Below are 17531 nucleotides of genomic sequence, written 5' to 3'. Positions count from 1 at the left end.
TTACTATTACTCAAGGTCTTGACTGATTTAGTTGTAGAAGGAAGAAACTATATGGAAATACTAGACTTCAGAGGAGAAGAATTTTCCCTTAACTGTCTCACTAGTATTGGCATCTTGACTTTGGCAGAACCTCTGAGCCTACCTAGGTCAGGAAGCTTTTCACCAGCCAGTGCCTGACATTCTAGATATCCAATATTCCTTTTTCTAGGTTTTTTCATTCTAGGGTATAATATTCCTAACTCACGAGGAAGAACACTACTATATAGATGTCTTTTTTTTTTTTTTAAAAGATTTATTTATTTATTTCTCTCCCTTTCCCCCCTCTCCCACCCCTGTTGTCTGTTCTCTGTGTCTATTTTGCTGTGTCTTCTTTGTCCGCTTCTGTTGTTGTCAGCGGCACGGGAATCTGTGTTTCTTTTGGCTGCGTCATCTTGTTGTGTCAGCTCTCCGTGTGTGCGGCACCATTCCTGGGCAGGCTGCACTTTCTTTCGCGCTGGGCAGCTCTCCTTACAGGGTGCACTCCTTGCACATGGGGCTCCCCTACACGGGGGACACCCGTGCATGGCAGGGCACTCCTTGCGTGCATTAGCACTGTGTGTGGGCCAGCTCCACACGGGTCAAGGAGGCCCGGGGTTTGAACCACGGACCTCTCATGTGGTAGATGGATACCCTAACCATTGGGCCAAGTGTGCCACCTAGATGTCTTAATTAAATGTTATTGCAGGGGACAGTGGATAAAGTACTCTGAAATGTTGGATTAGAACCTTGAAGTTTTGGTTTACACATTGCTGATGCAGTATGCTTCCTGTCTCACTCTACAAATGACAATGTTTCTAAACCTGGAAACCAAAAAAAAGAGTGCCATATTCTGCATGTCTTGCAAGTTCCCAGACCCACCTGATAGCCACATTTTATCCTGAGAAGGAAGAAAATACTTTAAAACATCAACTGCCACAGTGTTTGGAATCTGCTTCCTACCAAGCAGTCTTGTTTTTTCTGTAGCAGACAAGGGCATTCTATTTCCTTTCTGTTGTGTTTAGAGGGAAAAAATAGATTAGTTTCTTGTTGGTTTGGGTTTTAATGCCTGGCTCCTTGCTGTATATCATTGAATAAGGAAACATATTTGAACTTTAATTTTTCAATGTGACGTGAACATGAGTTCATTATTCCAAGCATTTCAAGTTAGTGCTTCAAGTGATGTTTGGAGAGTAAGATGATTAGGGAAGTAACTGAAACCAAACTCCTGAACTCTCTGATATATGCTAACCTATTGACTGAACTATTTGGAAATTGCCATTACTGATTACAAATGAGAAAAAAATTGTTTCGCCAAATTTTTCTGAAGTCATTCTTAGGCCAGTAAATCATGATGAATTAAGGTGACACCTAATCTCTGGACAATGATTAAAGCAGACAGTGAAGAAGGAGATGACAAAGAATAGCATCATTAGCAAACTGGGGATATTGGGTTGCAAGGACAGGCTGTGGTATGTACCCTTTCCTGTGCCATGGGTTATTAATCCAAGATTCAAGTTATGTGTATGTTTACTTTAAGAGTTTTAGTCCTTTCCCACCTCACCACCCCTGTCCCAATCCCAGGCAACCACTCATTTTTCTTTTTTGTCAGAATTTTCTAAGGACTTATTTAAATAGAATCATGCTGCATGTACTCTTTTCTGTCTGACTTCTTTCACTTAGCATCATTATTTTGAGATTTTTCTATGTTGTATGTATTATTAGTTCATCCCTTTTTATTTCTGAACAGTACAATATTCCAATGGATGAATATACCGTTTTGTTTATCCATCCACTTGTTGATGGCCGTTTAAGTTGTTTGTACTTTGGGCTATTACAAATAAAGCTACTATAAAAGCATTGTGTGGTTGTGTGGACATATGCTTTCCCATCTTTTGGGACTGGAATGGCTGCATCATACAAGGGCAAATGCTTAATTGTCAGACTGTTTTCTAAAGTGATTGTGTCATTTACCTTCCTACCAGCAGTGTGAGAGTTCCAGTTGCTCCACATCCTCATTAACATTGGGTGTGGTCAGTCTTTTTATTTTAGTGGTAGGAGTATCTCATTGTAGTTTTTATTTGTATTTCTTTAATGACTAATGATCCTCATCATGTTTTCATGTGCTCATTTACCTTCCATTTATCTTCTTTGGTGAAGTGTGTATTTAATTAACTTCCTCAGAGGGGTTCTCGGCAGTCTTGGCCCTTCCTTGGTGGTAGATACCATGGCTTGTGCCTTGTTTGAGGCGTGATACAGACAGGAATTTTTAAAAATTAAAATAAGAAAGGATTTTATAATGTTAAAGTTAGATTAGAAATATCTAATCTAAAAATTATGGCCTTAAAAATACCTTTGAAAGATCTTAAAAAGGTGGGTGAAGAGAAATTGTCAAACATTCCAGTTCTCACAATTGAAAGAGAGATAAGCAAAGTAGATTTTGAAAATATTATTGATGAGTTTGCTTTCATTAAATCCAAGAAAGTAAAACTATAATAAATGTATTTAAACTAATGTGAGTTTTAATATACCTACATTTAAGTTTTTTCATATTTTTTCAACTACTTTAATGTTCTGGAGAAAACTAACCAACCATTAGAAATACATAAACTCATGTATATAGGGGCACACATTTTTCCTTTTTCCTTAGGCTCCAGTATGACTCAGCACAATGATCTTTATTTAAAGTTATAATATTGTTCATCACAGACTTTTGCATTAATTTTGATTTAAAAATATATAGATCTCAATATAGAGGTAGAATGGACATAACCATCCCAGGTTCCACAGAATGGAGGAATAAGAGTATGGATTAGAGTGGACTTACTGATATTCTGTTCTGGAACTATTGTGATTAGTAATGGAAGTAAATGTAGCATTGGTGTGGAGAAAGTGGCCATGGTAGCTGCTGAGGGTGGGGAGTGGGAAGAAGAGATGTGATGTGGGGGCATTTTCAGGACTTGGAATTATCCTGGGTGGTACTGCAGGGATAATAACTGGACATTGTATGTCCTTCCATGGCCCACTGGGTGGACTGGGGGAGAGTGTAAACTATAATGTGGACCTTTGACCATGTGGTGCAGCAGTGCTCAGAGATGTATTCATCAAGTGCAGTGAATGTCCCATGATGATGGAGGAGGTTGTGGTTTTGGGAGGAGGGGGGTGAGGGGGGTGGGGGAGTATATGGAGACCTCATTTTTTTAATATAACATTTAAAAAATGAATAAAGACAAAAAACAAAACAAAAACAAAAAATATATAGAATTAAAATATTTGTTTTGGTTACTGAGGTTATTTTTGTTGTTGTTTTCTTTGGTGATGCCTTAAAATTTCTCTCCTTACCTAGTCCCAGCCCTGATGTTGCTACTACCTCTTAAAAAGTAATAAAGCTTACATTCAGTGAGTATTTATTATTAAAATATAATAATAGATAACCATTAGAATTTAGGCATTCATAGAATCAATCCAACTAGTTAGATTTTATTTACTTGTTCTTTTAGTCATCTTGTTATTTTTGTCAGTAAAGTGACGAACAGTAGGGTTGGTGAGACACATAAAAGAAATGGGATGGGTCTATTCATAATTTGGATGAGGTGGTAAAAATTCCAAATATATAGAAAGAAACTTTAAGAATGAAAACAAATGAGAAAGGATTTTGTAATGTTAAAGATAGAGTAGAGTATCTTTGTGAAATTATGGGCCTTAAGGTACCTGAAGTGGTCAAGCAGGACTGTCTTCAGTCAGAAAACCTCTGCTGTGTGCTTCCACTACTTGATTGTGCTCTCTAATGTTCTTATTTAGAGAGTTTCTTAGAGAACAGCCGATGCCCTGTCCTGTGGGAAAGCATTTGTATATATTAACTCATTTAAACCTCATGAACAATTCTCTGTGGTAGGAGCTATTATCCCCATTTTACAGATGAGGGAGATGAGGTGTAGTGAAGTCAAGTAACTGACCAAGGTCACACACCAAGTAAGCACAGTGCTGAGATTCAAACCCCAGCAGTCTGGCTCCTGAATTCAGGTTTATAATTGCTAATAACCTGTATTGCTTCACATGTACAAAAGAGGTTTTGAATACAACAGGATGGAATAGATCAAATATATAGGTATTAATTGTCTATTGTGTGGCTATAAGAAATTATCAGATTAATTTTTAAAAATAGGGGGTTATTGGGGACATGAGCCGTACACCCTGCATATCTCTTTGTAAAATCTATCCTTTCTATATGTATTTTTCTCCTTTCTGTGTAGGAAAGGGTAGATACAGGCATCTATGGGTAAGCCAAATAGTTAAAAAAAATATATATATATATATATATAGAAACCATTCCAAGAAGAGGAAGGAAGACTGATAAGCACCAGGGGTTATACACAATGACCAGGAGAAAGTGTTTCGAAGAGCGTGTTGTAAGATAGTAGCCAGACGTCTGGGAAGAGAACTGTCAGTGCAGACTGTATTCCAGGTGTCCAGGGAGGATGAGCTTCTCTTGGCCCAGCCAACCATTGTGAGGTCCTCATAGGGAGTAATGAAGCAACTGTTAAACTGAGGCAGGATGGACTTTGCCCAAGAATGGATAAACCTGGGGGTCAGCAACATGGCCCTAAGTTTAGGAAAGACATGGGCAGGAAAGTCCTGTGGGCACAGACACTATAAACCTCAGCTATGAGAGAGAACCCAGCTTAGTAAGTGGTGGTGCTAGAGTGAAACCCACTGGTTATATTTTGGTGAAGTGAAAAATGGGGTGGGGGTGGGGGTGGGAGGGGCTGGTTGGAGCACTTTAACTACCTTCACTCAATCACAAGCCATTAGTGATTTAGATGATGTCACCCAGTCTGTGTCATGACAATGATGAATTTCCACTGAGCCCTAGTGTTAGGTGTTACAGATGGTAGAGCAGTTATACAAGTTGTATAACTATAACTTATAAATACCAGCTATCCAAGTTTCCTTCAGATTACCAATTATTTTGTTCTGGCTAATGAATACCTAAAGAGAGTATGCATTTAACTAACATATATGTATCTATCCACATTGTGATTGTTGAGATGCTGGCTCTATTTCTTGGGAGAACATCATTTTGAAATATGTCAGTGGAGTAAATTTGATTTGATATCCAATTTTTAAATATTGCATAAAAGTTTTTCTTGAGGTTAAGAACCCATTTTAAAGGCTACGTATGGTATTTAGGTGGGGTTGCCAGGCCATCTTCCTACTGATGAATGAACACATTTATGGAATATTAGGTAATGTTTCCATCCTCCTATGAGAGACTTTTCTCATTACAGCGGGCATACTACCAAAATTTTTGCAGTTGCCTGGTGTAGCTGTGAGTACATCTTTGATTCCATCTCCTTGACAGTGACCAAATTGCTCGGTTAAAGGATTTATTGATGGACTGAGCTCCATAAATGTGGCTGTCATTGCCAGGAGAGAAACATGCCATCATGTTCTTGTAAAAATGTTTTGTGAGCAGTTTTATATAATTTTTACCTTAGAGATTTTTTAATCATTCATTTTATGCATGACAAGAAATATTTGCACATAATCCATTATGGACATCTGGATTACCTTAATAGCAATTATTTTCACTCTTTTAAAACAGTTTTTAAGAGTACTTAAAGTACTTTTATCTTAACTCATCTCTCCCTCTATGATGTTGCTTTGCTTCTGAAGTTCAAACTTGTACCTTTTATTTTTTTTTAAATAATATCTTTAGTTATAAATACATTTTTCTTTCTAAAACTACGTACTTTTTCTTTTCAAAATAGATTTAAATATGCTTTCATATCCTCTATTTCTAATTCATTGTTTTAAACTTTCAGGCTCAACTGTAAAGAAGCTCCTACACACTGGAAATTCTATTAAGGTATTTATTTTAGATGAAAAGTGTAATGGCATTTTTTATTATTCTTTAATTAATGCCACCAAGTGACAAAGTTAGGCCATTTTAGGGTGAAAAAAAAAGATCTTTAGAAAGCCCTTGCCTTAGTTTTTATTTTTAATTCAGAAATTAGATGACAAATAGGATTTTTGTTCTTATGTCATAACTTATTATGATAGACATTTAAAATGTTATTAGGAGAAAGTGGCTTGGAATTTGGAGTTTGGTGTTCTGAGTTCTAATTTAGACTCTACTGGGCACAGCTAGGGCACCATGGGGATTAACTGCTCCACTTTTATCATATGAGCAAGGAAAGGATTCGGCCGGGTCCTCTGTAAGCTTTAGGACTAAACATGCTTGATTCTGTCTATACCAATAACTTGGTTGTTAAAATTATAGTTGTCTCTGAATTGTTTTTGCCAATTCTGAGAACCATTGCTGGTGAAAAGAGCTGTAGAGCTTTATTCTTGAGTATTTATTTGCAGTAGATTGATTTTACAGTTTAGGTTAAACTTGGCTTATTTTTAAAGGCATTTGCTTTTTATAATGGCAAATGCCATTTGATACATGGGTAAGATAACCCTAAAACATACGATGACCGTAGAATATAAACAACCAAAAGAATCCAGCCTACCTGAATATTTTATGGAAGATATTTATTTATATCATATTTATATTCAGTTGTCTTAAATACAGTTAACATAAAATATTGGAGACTTGTAATAGAATTTCTTAGAAACTTTTCTATTGAATTTAATATAATTTGATTAAATTACATTGAGCTGTGTCATTTTTTATGTGTGATGGCTGAATAGCACTGTGTATTCATGTGTCATCACTCACTTGACCTGCTTGTAGAGAGGAAGAAGGTGTGAGTGTGTGGTGGTGTGTACAGAGCGTGGTGGAGGCCCACTGGTGTTTCCAGAAGTATGCTGGACCCACGGGGAGAATGGCTGCTGTGTGCATTTTTCACTTCTACTGGCGAGTCAGCCAAGTTCTTCCATATTTTTTGTTTGTTAGGGTTTTTTAAATTTTTAAAATTTTTAGTCATTTTTTTGCTCTTATCCTCCTTTTGGTTTTCCTGCAGAGCCTCCTCTTTGGCTTGCAACACTTATCCTGGAGGAATCCGCACAACTATGATGCCATTGAAAGGTGGCTGGGGGACCAGGCAGACCTTTAGCTGCCTGCATTGGGAGCTCCCTGCATCCTGCAGCTACACCTGGCATTTTCATCTCTTTTGCTTATTTAACTTTTCTTTATTGACCTCATCTTTTCAGCCATTTAGGAATATAGAAACAGAGGTACCTGTGCTTTTGAATTCTAAGAGTGGTATGAAGTTGAAAGTAGAGTAGAGGAGGAAAAAGGACACCTCTAGTTATGTTGGTGTTTACTAGATGGTGCTGATGATGCTTGCTAAAGGCATAGGAGACAATAAACTGGGGACGTAAGCTGGAGAGCTGCCCTGACCCCATTGAGCCATGTTCTTCAAGGGTCTTCTTTATTTAGTCCCAGTGTGCTGGTTTTCAAGAACATTAAACATTGTATTGTAGTGACATGACAGAAGCATAGTGTAAATTTAGAAGAAGATTATCTTTGTCATTGTTTTCAAGGATATATAAATCTTGATGATACGAGCCTGTTGCTTTACAGAATAAAATACTATTAATAGGAAGTTCTTAGATAGCACTTCCTGCAAGCTAGATGCTGTTCTAAGTGCTTTACGTATGGCAAATGCTTGTACCTTAGAACAGTCCTGTGGTAAATACCATTATCATCCCTACTTTCCAGATGGGGAAGTTGAAGTATAGCGAGATTAAGTGGGTCTCCTAAGATCACAGTTTGAAACTAGCAGAGCTTGCATTTACACCCTGGTGAAGAATCCAAGCTCTTAACCCTGTGCTGTGTGGCAGCACCCTCGTTTACTTGTTGCTGAGTAAGGAACTTGGTACAGTATTTTAATGACAACTTTAACTTCTAGTTTTTCTTTCTCAAGACAGATGCTACATTGCTGTGTACATCTACAAAAAATACATAGAAGTATTTCAATTACATTGCTTTTTTTTTTTAGATAAGATGTGAAGGAATCAGGCTGTTTCTTTTGTGGCTTCAAGCACTTCAGACCAACTGTGCAGAAGATCAGGTGCTGATTTTTGCTTGCCTTGTGCCTGGTTTCCCAGCGGTCCTGTCTTCCAGAGGGCCCTGTACACTGGAGACGCTCATCAATCCAAGCCCCCACATAGCTGATGGTAAGTGAACAGATTCTTACGCATTGAAATGACTCTTGAAGTTATATGCATGACTTCCTTGATTTATCATTTTCCTGAATAGAGATCCTGATTTCATAAATGAAGGGGAATTATTCCCTGTTTATATTCACAGTATATTCTTACAAATATTAGATTGGCAAAAGTTGGTGCCTGTTATAGATGAGATGATGAAAGGAGAAATTTCCTGAAGTGCTGGAAATAGGAATGGGAACGTGTGTTGACAGCAGCGGGAAGTATAGCCACATGGTATGTCTGGAGGGTTTCTGTGGCTGTTAATAGGATTTAAATCTGCCACCCCAAACTACTGTCTGTTGTTCTCAGCGCTATTGTTTCCTAAGTGGACTTTCCTCTGTTCCCCCAGGATCTTATTTGTCCAGCTGTGTATTTTTAGGCAGCATTCATGGAAGGACAATAGAGGCCTCATGGAGCTATTGATCGTGGTTATTTGTGACCAATGAATTTTCAAGGAAATTGCCTGTTAAGGCCATTGATGTATTACTGCATATTACTTTACTGCCCCATGACTGGCGTTTGATCTTGGGTGGCCAAAGAATACTTTGTGTCTCTAAGCCATTGGTGCACTCTGGCTTGGGGTTCAGAGTGAGCAGTTCCGGTGGATGGATGGATGACTTTTTATAGAGACCATCAGATTCTTATTTAAAACCCTATTTGGAATTTAACTTTGGTGAAAGAGTTCTCATTATTTTCCATCCTGCAGCAAAGGTGTATCCAGAAGAAATCACTCCACTCCTGCCGGCCATGTCAGGAGAAAAGGTCACTGAGGACCAAACATGCTTTTTTCTTCAAATACTGTTGAAGTATATGGTTATTCAGGTAGGAGTAAACTCATAGATATTTCAATAATGGTTTTCTTTTCAGTAGGAAAGAGAAAGCATGGTCCTTTTTCTCCCTATACATCCATCTTCTCTATTTTTTCTTTTTCATTTGATGTGATTTTATGTGCTGTTTCACCAAACACTGAGTATACACAATTGTTAGGTCACTTCAGCATATGGCCTACTTAGAGTGAGTGTGTTTTTGTGATTAAACTGTTTTTCCCTCTTCATCCCTGTCCTACCCCTGATCCCTGAACTATGGAGGATGAAAGAAAAGGCATGCTGAGGGGCTTTTCAGGTGGAGCAGGAGTGGGCAGAGCAGGCAAGGAGAGTGGAAGGAAAGCCTGGGTAATGTTCTTTTCATGCCATCAGCACAGGCCTGCTTTATGGCCTGTTGCCTTTTTCTTATATTTACCAACTATATACAGAATGAAAACCTTTAGTTTTTTGTTTTTTTTTTTTCACATATGATTTTAGTCTCTTGGTCCATATTTCTGGACTTTGATATGATTAGAATAAAATATACTGATTATTCTTTTCTTTCAATTAACCTTTCTTTTGTCCCTGAGTTTCCCGGAATGTAATCCAGTCTTTCTCCTTCCCTTCACAACTGAGTTGCTGAAATAATTATCTCTGCAAGTCCAGGTCCTCATCTGATGTCCCTTTGACACCTGCTTTCTGCACTGTCACAATTCAGATGGCAGGCCCTGAGGCCACAGAGGGGTTGAAACTTGATGATGCCATTGCATGGTTTTTTAAATAGTAAAAATGCTGTTTTTAAAACAGTTATTTTTGTTTTAAAGTATTTATATATTAATCTTCGAGCTTTGTTAAAATATGATTTCATTTCATTTCATGACTGTCAGTATTATATCTCAATTTTTAAATTTAGAATAGGAATTTTGATAATATAATAGCATTTCATTTCGGTCTAAATTAATTTGAAATATAAATATACATACGTTCTTTTCTACTTATTTTCTGAAGGCTGCAAGCTTGGAGTGGAAGAATAAGGAGAATCAAGATACTGGTTTTAAATTTCTTTTTACATTGTTTCGAAAGTATTATCTTCCTCATTTATTTCCATCATTTACTAAGTTAACAAACATCTACAAACCTGTACTTGGTAAGTACTGATTGAGCTGTTTCTAGAATGCCCACAGGAAAGTTGTACAGTTTCTTTTGAAGTGACCTTTGATTATTTTTAAATAAAATAGTCATTTTATTCATGTGTTTAAGGGTTACTTTAAATCTGGAACAGGTTTAAAGTTGCCTAATAAAATGATTTTAATTATTTGTACAAACTAAGATGTACCTCAACTTGCAGCAATAAAGGAGAACAGTAGCTCCCACTCAGAAATAATTTGCAGAATATCATGTTTTTGGTAATTCTGTTTACCATCTTTTAATGTTAAAAGAGCTTGTCTTTCCTAAAGTCTTCCCTTACAGGGAGTAGAGTATGGTGAACACAGATCTTGCTCAATGGCAGGCAGACCAGCCCAGGGCACACAGCAGCCCCAGTTTGTCCTTTCTTTTATCCAGCAACTTCTATTGACAGCTGCTCATGAAGAGGCAGGTGTTTGGTTGGACAGTCTAGGGACAGTAAAACCAAGAGGGATAGGAATCAAGGACATTTCTGATTTAGCATCTAAAGTTTTCTTTCTCTAGAAATGAGAGCTCACAGGACAGAACCATCCCATAGAATGGTGCGGGGGGAGGATAAATCTTCCTCTCCCCTTATTTTAAACAAGTGAAATTAGTTTAGATGAATAATCAATAACAGCTTTAGAGGGGAAAAAGATCACAATGGATCTTAATTCACTTGGGGAAAGTGGGCAGCTAATTAAGTTGTCTGTGAGATGTTTATGTGTATACACACACACACGCATGCATGCACACACACACGAACACACACAGACACACACTGAAGCAGCTTGGGGCTTTGAAAGATGTAGAGCTCCTGACTCTTAGGGTACTGGGGCATGTATTTTGTTAACTATGTATATGAGTATATTTTTTCAAAATTCGTTTCTGGTTTTATAAGTAGAATATGTTCATTTTAGAAAACATGGTGTAATGGTGTCTTCTTAATATTCCTAGATTATGAGATATTTGCTGAGAATATTTTTGCCTTATATGGATACATCCAAGTGTAGAAAAATTAGTAAGAAAGAAAGTTGGACCTATGGCAAATAGTATCTCAAATTCAATACCATGTAATTTTCATATCGATTATGAAATTTAAGGGATGAGAAATGGACCTTTTTTTAATTCTTTGGAAATGGTGACATCTGATACCTCAAAGATAAAGCATGACTTTCTGAATTCTTTTAGCCATAAAATAGATTATACAGCTTCTGTTTCCCTGGATTTCGTCTAAAGAGAAAAAGATATAAAACTAAAGTTCAGTAGATTTGATCAGTACACTGTTGGATGTTAAAATACTTAAAATGATGAAAAAATGTCTGCACATGCTTTTTAACATTTGTTCCAGCCACAAAATAAGATTAAAGTAGGTATAATATAATATATATGGAAACATTTTCACTATTATAGTTTCATATAAATTCTCAAAATTGTTAAAAAGTATTATTTGCTTAATTTTCCCCAACTCTATACCATAGCTGTATGTAAACAATAACAACTACCACCTCAACTTCTAGGTCAGATTCTAAAATGGAATCAGAAGCTAGCCTACCAAAAGATGGCATTTTTAATCATTTCTGATTCTTTGGTCTCTCTTGTTATTCTAGGCAACTAAATGCATGTCTTTTCAATTGAAAACTGAAACATTTGTACAAGTTAGATAATGTTAAGATTCACTAAATTAGTTATGTGTTCTTTTTTTCTCCCAGACGTCCCCCATTTGAGACCAAAGCCATTGTACATTAGTACAACTCGGGACAATGAAAACATTTACAGTACAAAAATTCCATACATGGCAGCTCGTGTGATTTTTATTAAATGGATTGTGACTTTCTTTTTGGAAAAAAAGTATTTAACTGCAATGCAGAACACTAAAAATGGAGTCGATGTACTGCCTAAAATTATCCAGGTAAGCCATCCATCATCCCTTTCTTTCTGAATACTTACGTAATAAAACACACTGACACATAATGAAAGTAATTGATTATTAGGGTAATTGGTTCTTATGGATTGTTGGTTATTAGGGAATCCATTTTTTTCAGCACACCCTGTCTGTAATGCTGAGTTTTAGAAGAAGCTATGAATTAGAAGCACTTGCTGGGTGCTGTTGCAATTTCCATGTCACAGCAACCTCAGGGGCGAGGGAGGCATTCATAGAAGATGGCTGCTGTGTGCCCATTCCTAGCTGTCCCTCCCTCTCACTCCTTCACTCACTTACCAGTGACTTCTGAACAGAAGACCGAGGCCCTGCCTATCGTGCCTTTGCCAGTCCCAGTGCCTGCTACAGTACCTAGTACCTGGAAGGCCCTCCAGGACCATGCAGGTTGACCATGGAGAGGACCCATGAGGCTGGCAAGTGTCCTCTAGAATCTCAGGGAGGGGTGGATCAGCAGCTTAGAATTCTGAGATGGTTACTGAGCCATGAAAGAGAATCTGCCTCCCCCGTCAGGCATTTGGTGAGGACCTCTTCCTGTGTGCAGGCCGAATGGTTTAGCAACTGTGTGCTTTGTAGAGTACCACCACTGTGGAGGTCAGGGAGCATCCCCTTCACCAGGGCTGGCGGTGGGGGTCACAGTTCCATGTGCTTTTTGTCTACCTACTGGAGGGCTCAGAAATGCACTGGAGGGCTCAGAAATGTGACCCAGGCTTGAGCTGGGGGATTCACAGACCTGCAGTGCCCATGTGCCTTGATGGAGAAATACCAAACTGAGAGTCTAGACCATGTGGCTCCACTGAAGGAGAACTGATTGAGGAGTTAGAGCAGAAACTTATTTTTTTTTTTTTAAAGATTTATTTTTATTTATTTTAATTCCCCTCCCCTCCCCCGGTTGTCTGTTTTCTGTGTCTTTTTGCTGCGTCTTGTTTCTTTGTCCGCTTCTGTTGTCGTCAGCGGCATGGGAAGTGTGGGCGGCACCATTCCTCGGCAGGCTGCTCCCTCCTTCGCGCTGGGCTGCTCTCCTTATGGGTGCACTCCTCGCGCGTGGGGCTCCCCTACGCGGGGGACACCCCTGTTGGCACGGCACTCCTGGCGCGCATCAGCACTGCGCATGGGCCAGCTCCATGCGGGTCAAGGAGGCCCGGGGCTTGAACCGCGGGCCTCCCATGTGGTAGACGGACGCCCTAACCACTGGGCCAAAGTCCGTTTCCCGAAACTTATTTTTTTTAAAACCTAAGGGAGGCGGCAGATTTGGCCCAGTGGTTAGGGTGTCTGTCTACCACATGGGAGGTCCGTGGTTCAAACCCCAGGCCTCCTTGACCCGTGTGCAGCTGGCCCATGCGCAGTGCTGATGCGCCCAAGGAGTGCTGTGCCACACAGGGGTGTCCCCTGCTTAGGGGAGCCCCACGTGCAAGGAGTGCGCCCTGGAAGCAGAGCTGCCCAGCATGAAAGAAAGTGCAGCCTGCCCAGGATGGTGCCGCACACACGGAGAGCTGACACAACAAGGTGATGCAACAAAAAGAAACACAGATTCCAATGCCGCAGACAACAGAAGCAGACAAAGAAGAAGACGCAACAAATAGACACAGAGAACAGACAACCGGGGTGGGGTGGGTGATAAATAAGTAAATAAATCTTTAAAAAAAAACCCAAGGGAGGTACAATTACAATAAGAACAACAAAAGACTTGCTGAAAAAACGTTTAAAAAGCTTAAATGTCTCAAAAATGTGTTAGGAGATAAACCGAAAATGGTAATGATTATTGCTGAGAACATAATTGCTTTTCTGAAGAAATATTCCACAACACTGAGCAAAAATTCAAAGAGGCAGAAATCAGAACTTAATAAAGACCTGAGGACAAGTTGAGACCTACTTTGCAAATACTGTGAAGGAAGAAGGAAAATAGAAAGTATCAGCAAATAACAAGAAGAAATGTTTATCTGAGCTGACAAGGAGACACACCTCACACTGAAAGGACCCTTGAGTCCCAGGAAGGATTAGCAAACCTACACAGGCATTTGACTTTCAGGGATTAAGATAAAATTGTATAGGTTTCCAGATGTGGACCATAGATTAACCCTGAGGAACAAGTGTTTGTTCTCATAGAAAAAACAAAGGATGGTACCAACCTACATCAAAGAAAAGGGTGCTTAATTTAATAGAATAATGGTGGCATAATTGGTTAGAACTTTGCCTCTTTCTGTATTGTATAAGAACATTTCAGGCTGATTTAAGGTTTAAATATGAAAAACAAAATAATGAAGAATATAGGAGAAAATCTAGGGGAGCATATAAATTTGGAAGGTAGGAGACCACTATAAGTAGAGATAAGACCCAGATGTCATGGAGGGAATGAGGTTTGAATTTATAAAAAAAAAAAATAGGAAAAAGTTATGTCAAAAGGTAACATAAAGCCAAATCCAAACAATAGCTTGAACAGCATTTGTAACATCATGACTGTTAAAAGAGTTAATATTTCTTGCATATAAGTAGTGCCTACAAATTGATATGAAGACAGCCCACTTGAAAAGTGGACAAAGGAGATAAAAGGGCAGTATACTGAAGAGGAAATAGAAATGAAAGAAATGGACCTGGATCTCACCAGATTTAAGAGAAATGCAGCTAGTTTTGAACCACAATTCGATACTTTGATTCACCTGTCAGGTAGATGGAAGCTAAAAACCTTTAGGTAGACAAGAAATGTGTATGAAATTATTTATGAGAAACTCAGTCATGCTTTTTGGCAAATTTTTCCTTATCTCTTGTAGTTGTCCACTCAATTCAAACTAGCCTAAATTAAAGGGTGTAACACTTTCCCACTTTCCTCTTTGATTTCAGAAAATCACCCCCTGTATCTATGGAAAATAAGTTGCTTTTTGTTAAAAAAAAATGTATTTGGATGATAATTAGTAGCAAGAACAGCAAATTAACCACTCTGTCATGGCTCTGAATTTTTCCTTGACTCTTCACAGTTGTATCATCTACTTATATTAGTTTTTTTATAGTATCATATGGCCTTGACCTCCTGAATCAAATAGAATGGTTTCTTTACATAATCCTAATAGAAAAAGATACCCCAACTCAAACTATCTTAAACATAAAATCAATATTTTAATCTCATAAAAAAGATGTTCATGGTGAGAAACTGGTTAAGAATAAGGCTCATTCAAGCTTTCTTCATGCCTCTCTGCAGTTTTCTCTTGCCTACCCTGCTTTTTCCCTGTGACAATTTTGTTTTCACAGCTGCAAGATGCCTGCCAGCAGCTGGGGTGCTGATTTCCTTGTTCACAGAAATACAGAACCCCTCCCTTTAGGCTTGAGTGGAACAATTTAGGTTTCCTGCCCACCCCTGGATCAGTCAATCACAAGGAAATGCCAGGCCCTGATTGGTTTAAAGCAGGGTATGTGATTGGACCAAGAGGGGCCATGATTGGTGCCCCCTAAAATGACTGTCCCTTGTGCTATGGCTGAGTTCAGTTTCCCAAGACTTCCCTGGGCTGCCCCAGGGCGTGTAGGTGGGGGGTGTGGAGAGACCTGCACAGCCCTGGAGTTCTGGGAGGGAGGGGGCTGGATGCTGGGCAGACAACCATCTGTACCCACTCTGCTACCAGTCCCTGCAGAAGGCAGCATGGAGAAATGGCCATTGTCATTGTCAAGACTGTCAGTATACTTGAGAGCATGTTGCTGTATTAATTTCCTATGGCTGCTATAGCAAATTACTGCAAACTTCAGTTAAAACAACAGATTTATTATCTTACAGTTCTGGAAGTCAGAAGTCCAGAATCAGTCCAGTGGACTAAAATCAAAGTGTTGACAGGGCTACATACCTTCTGGAGGCTCTCGGGCAGAAATCTGTGTCCTTGTGCTTTCCAGCTTCTGGCGTCCGCCTGTATCCCTTGGCCCATGGCCCTGCCTTACATCCTTTCCTGCCTCTGTTTCCATCATCACGTTGCCTCCTCTGTCTCTTGTGCTCCTGTCTTCCTCATATAAGGACCCTTCGTGATTCCATCGGGCCCACCTGGATCATCCAGGATCATCTCCCCATCTCAGCATCCCTAATCACATCTGTCTATGTCCCTTATGCTGTGTCAGGCCACATAGACACAGATTCCAGGGATTAGGATGTGGGCATCTTTGGGGATGGGGTGGGGGCATTATTTTAACAACCATCCTTGTGTCCTGTATTCCCTCCTCAGCCTTATACCTGTGTTTCCCACCTCATCACACATGTCCACTGTATTCCATTCTTCATTTACATTGTACAGAGGGGCAAGAGGCAATTTAAACTATTGAATTTCACAGTTTTGAAATGGAGGTTATAGAAATAAAAGCACTTATAACTTTATCTCCTGATAGTTTTTGTGTTATTTCAAATTTAATATATTTTAACTACCTACAGAGAATGTTCAAGCTCTCTTTTCAAACAATATGCTGTTCTTGTAAAAGACCTTTAAAACATTATTTTAAGTACTGCTTCAGTATAGAGATTACATTTTTGCCACTATGTTATAGGTTGTGTATGAAGTTTTTAAAAATGAAATTACTTTTCCCTCTTGATCTGAAACTAATATTTTTCAAGGTATTTTTTTATCAGGGAGGGAAGGAATTAGTGTGCCTTCTAGATTTATTTATTTCTGAAAGAATCTGGCTTAACAAATTTTCTTGTTCTGTGTTGTCTTTCATTGAAGAATGAACATACAACTGCTTATACATCCCATACAGTGTTGGAAACCAAAAAAAAAGTCCCTCTTTCAAATCTGTGCTGAAAATAGTTTTTTAGTAAGGTGTAATTTATTCCTTAGCAATCCACTTTTATGTGAAATAGGAGTACTTTGACATGCATTAGAGAAAAAGAGTAGGTGATTTTTAAATCTCAACAGACCTACTTTTACCAATGCTATATGCACATAAATTAAACATGAAAGCCCAAGCAAGTCAATTAGGGAATGAAAAAGAAAGTTTGAGATGGCTAGACAGGTCATCCTATTTATTGGCATGATAAATCTTTAGTTATGTGATTAAACTACCACGTTTTCTAATTCTGAGCCAGCCCTTCATTGTGACCCATGAGCTGCAGGTTTCTTGAAATTGTTATTTCATGGATGACCCATTAGAACAAGTGAATCATGCACGTCGACCACCCTACATAGTGACCACCCTACACAGTGTGAGCTGTGGGCTCGGGAGGATGCCAGGGCGTGGTGAGGGCTGACTGGAGGGAAGAAGCAGCATCCTCTGGCACACAGTGCCCTGGGCCTTGCCAACGCAGGCCTGGTCCAAGCAGATAGGTTAGTTTCTCTCATGGGGCTTCGTTACACCCTAGGGAAGCAAAAATCATCTTACATTTACCACCAGAAGCAACTCATGCTATAAATAACAGTTGAGAATTCCTGCTGGAATCTGGGAGGAAATGGACCTAAATCTGTGGTGAACTGATGCTCCTGTTG

General features: G+C 38.9%; 1 protein-coding gene across 4 annotated transcripts in view; it reads left to right on the top strand.

Annotated features, from left to right (window-relative positions):
- RALGAPA2 (Ral GTPase activating protein catalytic subunit alpha 2) overlaps positions 1-17531 on the top strand; it is a 321127-nt gene that overhangs the window by 60911 nt on the left and 242685 nt on the right. For all 4 annotated transcript variants that reach the window (XM_004447756.3, XM_071211588.1, XM_071211586.1 and 1 more), the window contains 5 exons: positions 5841-5884; positions 7968-8145; positions 8885-9000; positions 9990-10128; positions 11858-12057. In XM_004447756.3, coding sequence (XP_004447813.1) covers positions 5841-5884; positions 7968-8145; positions 8885-9000; positions 9990-10128; positions 11858-12057 — 677 coding nt within the window. The remainder of the gene's footprint in view (positions 1-5840; positions 5885-7967; positions 8146-8884; positions 9001-9989; positions 10129-11857; positions 12058-17531) is intronic.

Source organism: Dasypus novemcinctus, chromosome 24 (assembly GCF_030445035.2).
Source record: "Dasypus novemcinctus isolate mDasNov1 chromosome 24, mDasNov1.1.hap2, whole genome shotgun sequence".
Taxonomy (NCBI): Eukaryota; Metazoa; Chordata; class Mammalia; order Cingulata; family Dasypodidae; genus Dasypus; species Dasypus novemcinctus.
The sequence above is the reverse complement of the archived record's forward strand: the minus strand, read 5'-3'. Positions and strand labels throughout refer to the sequence as shown.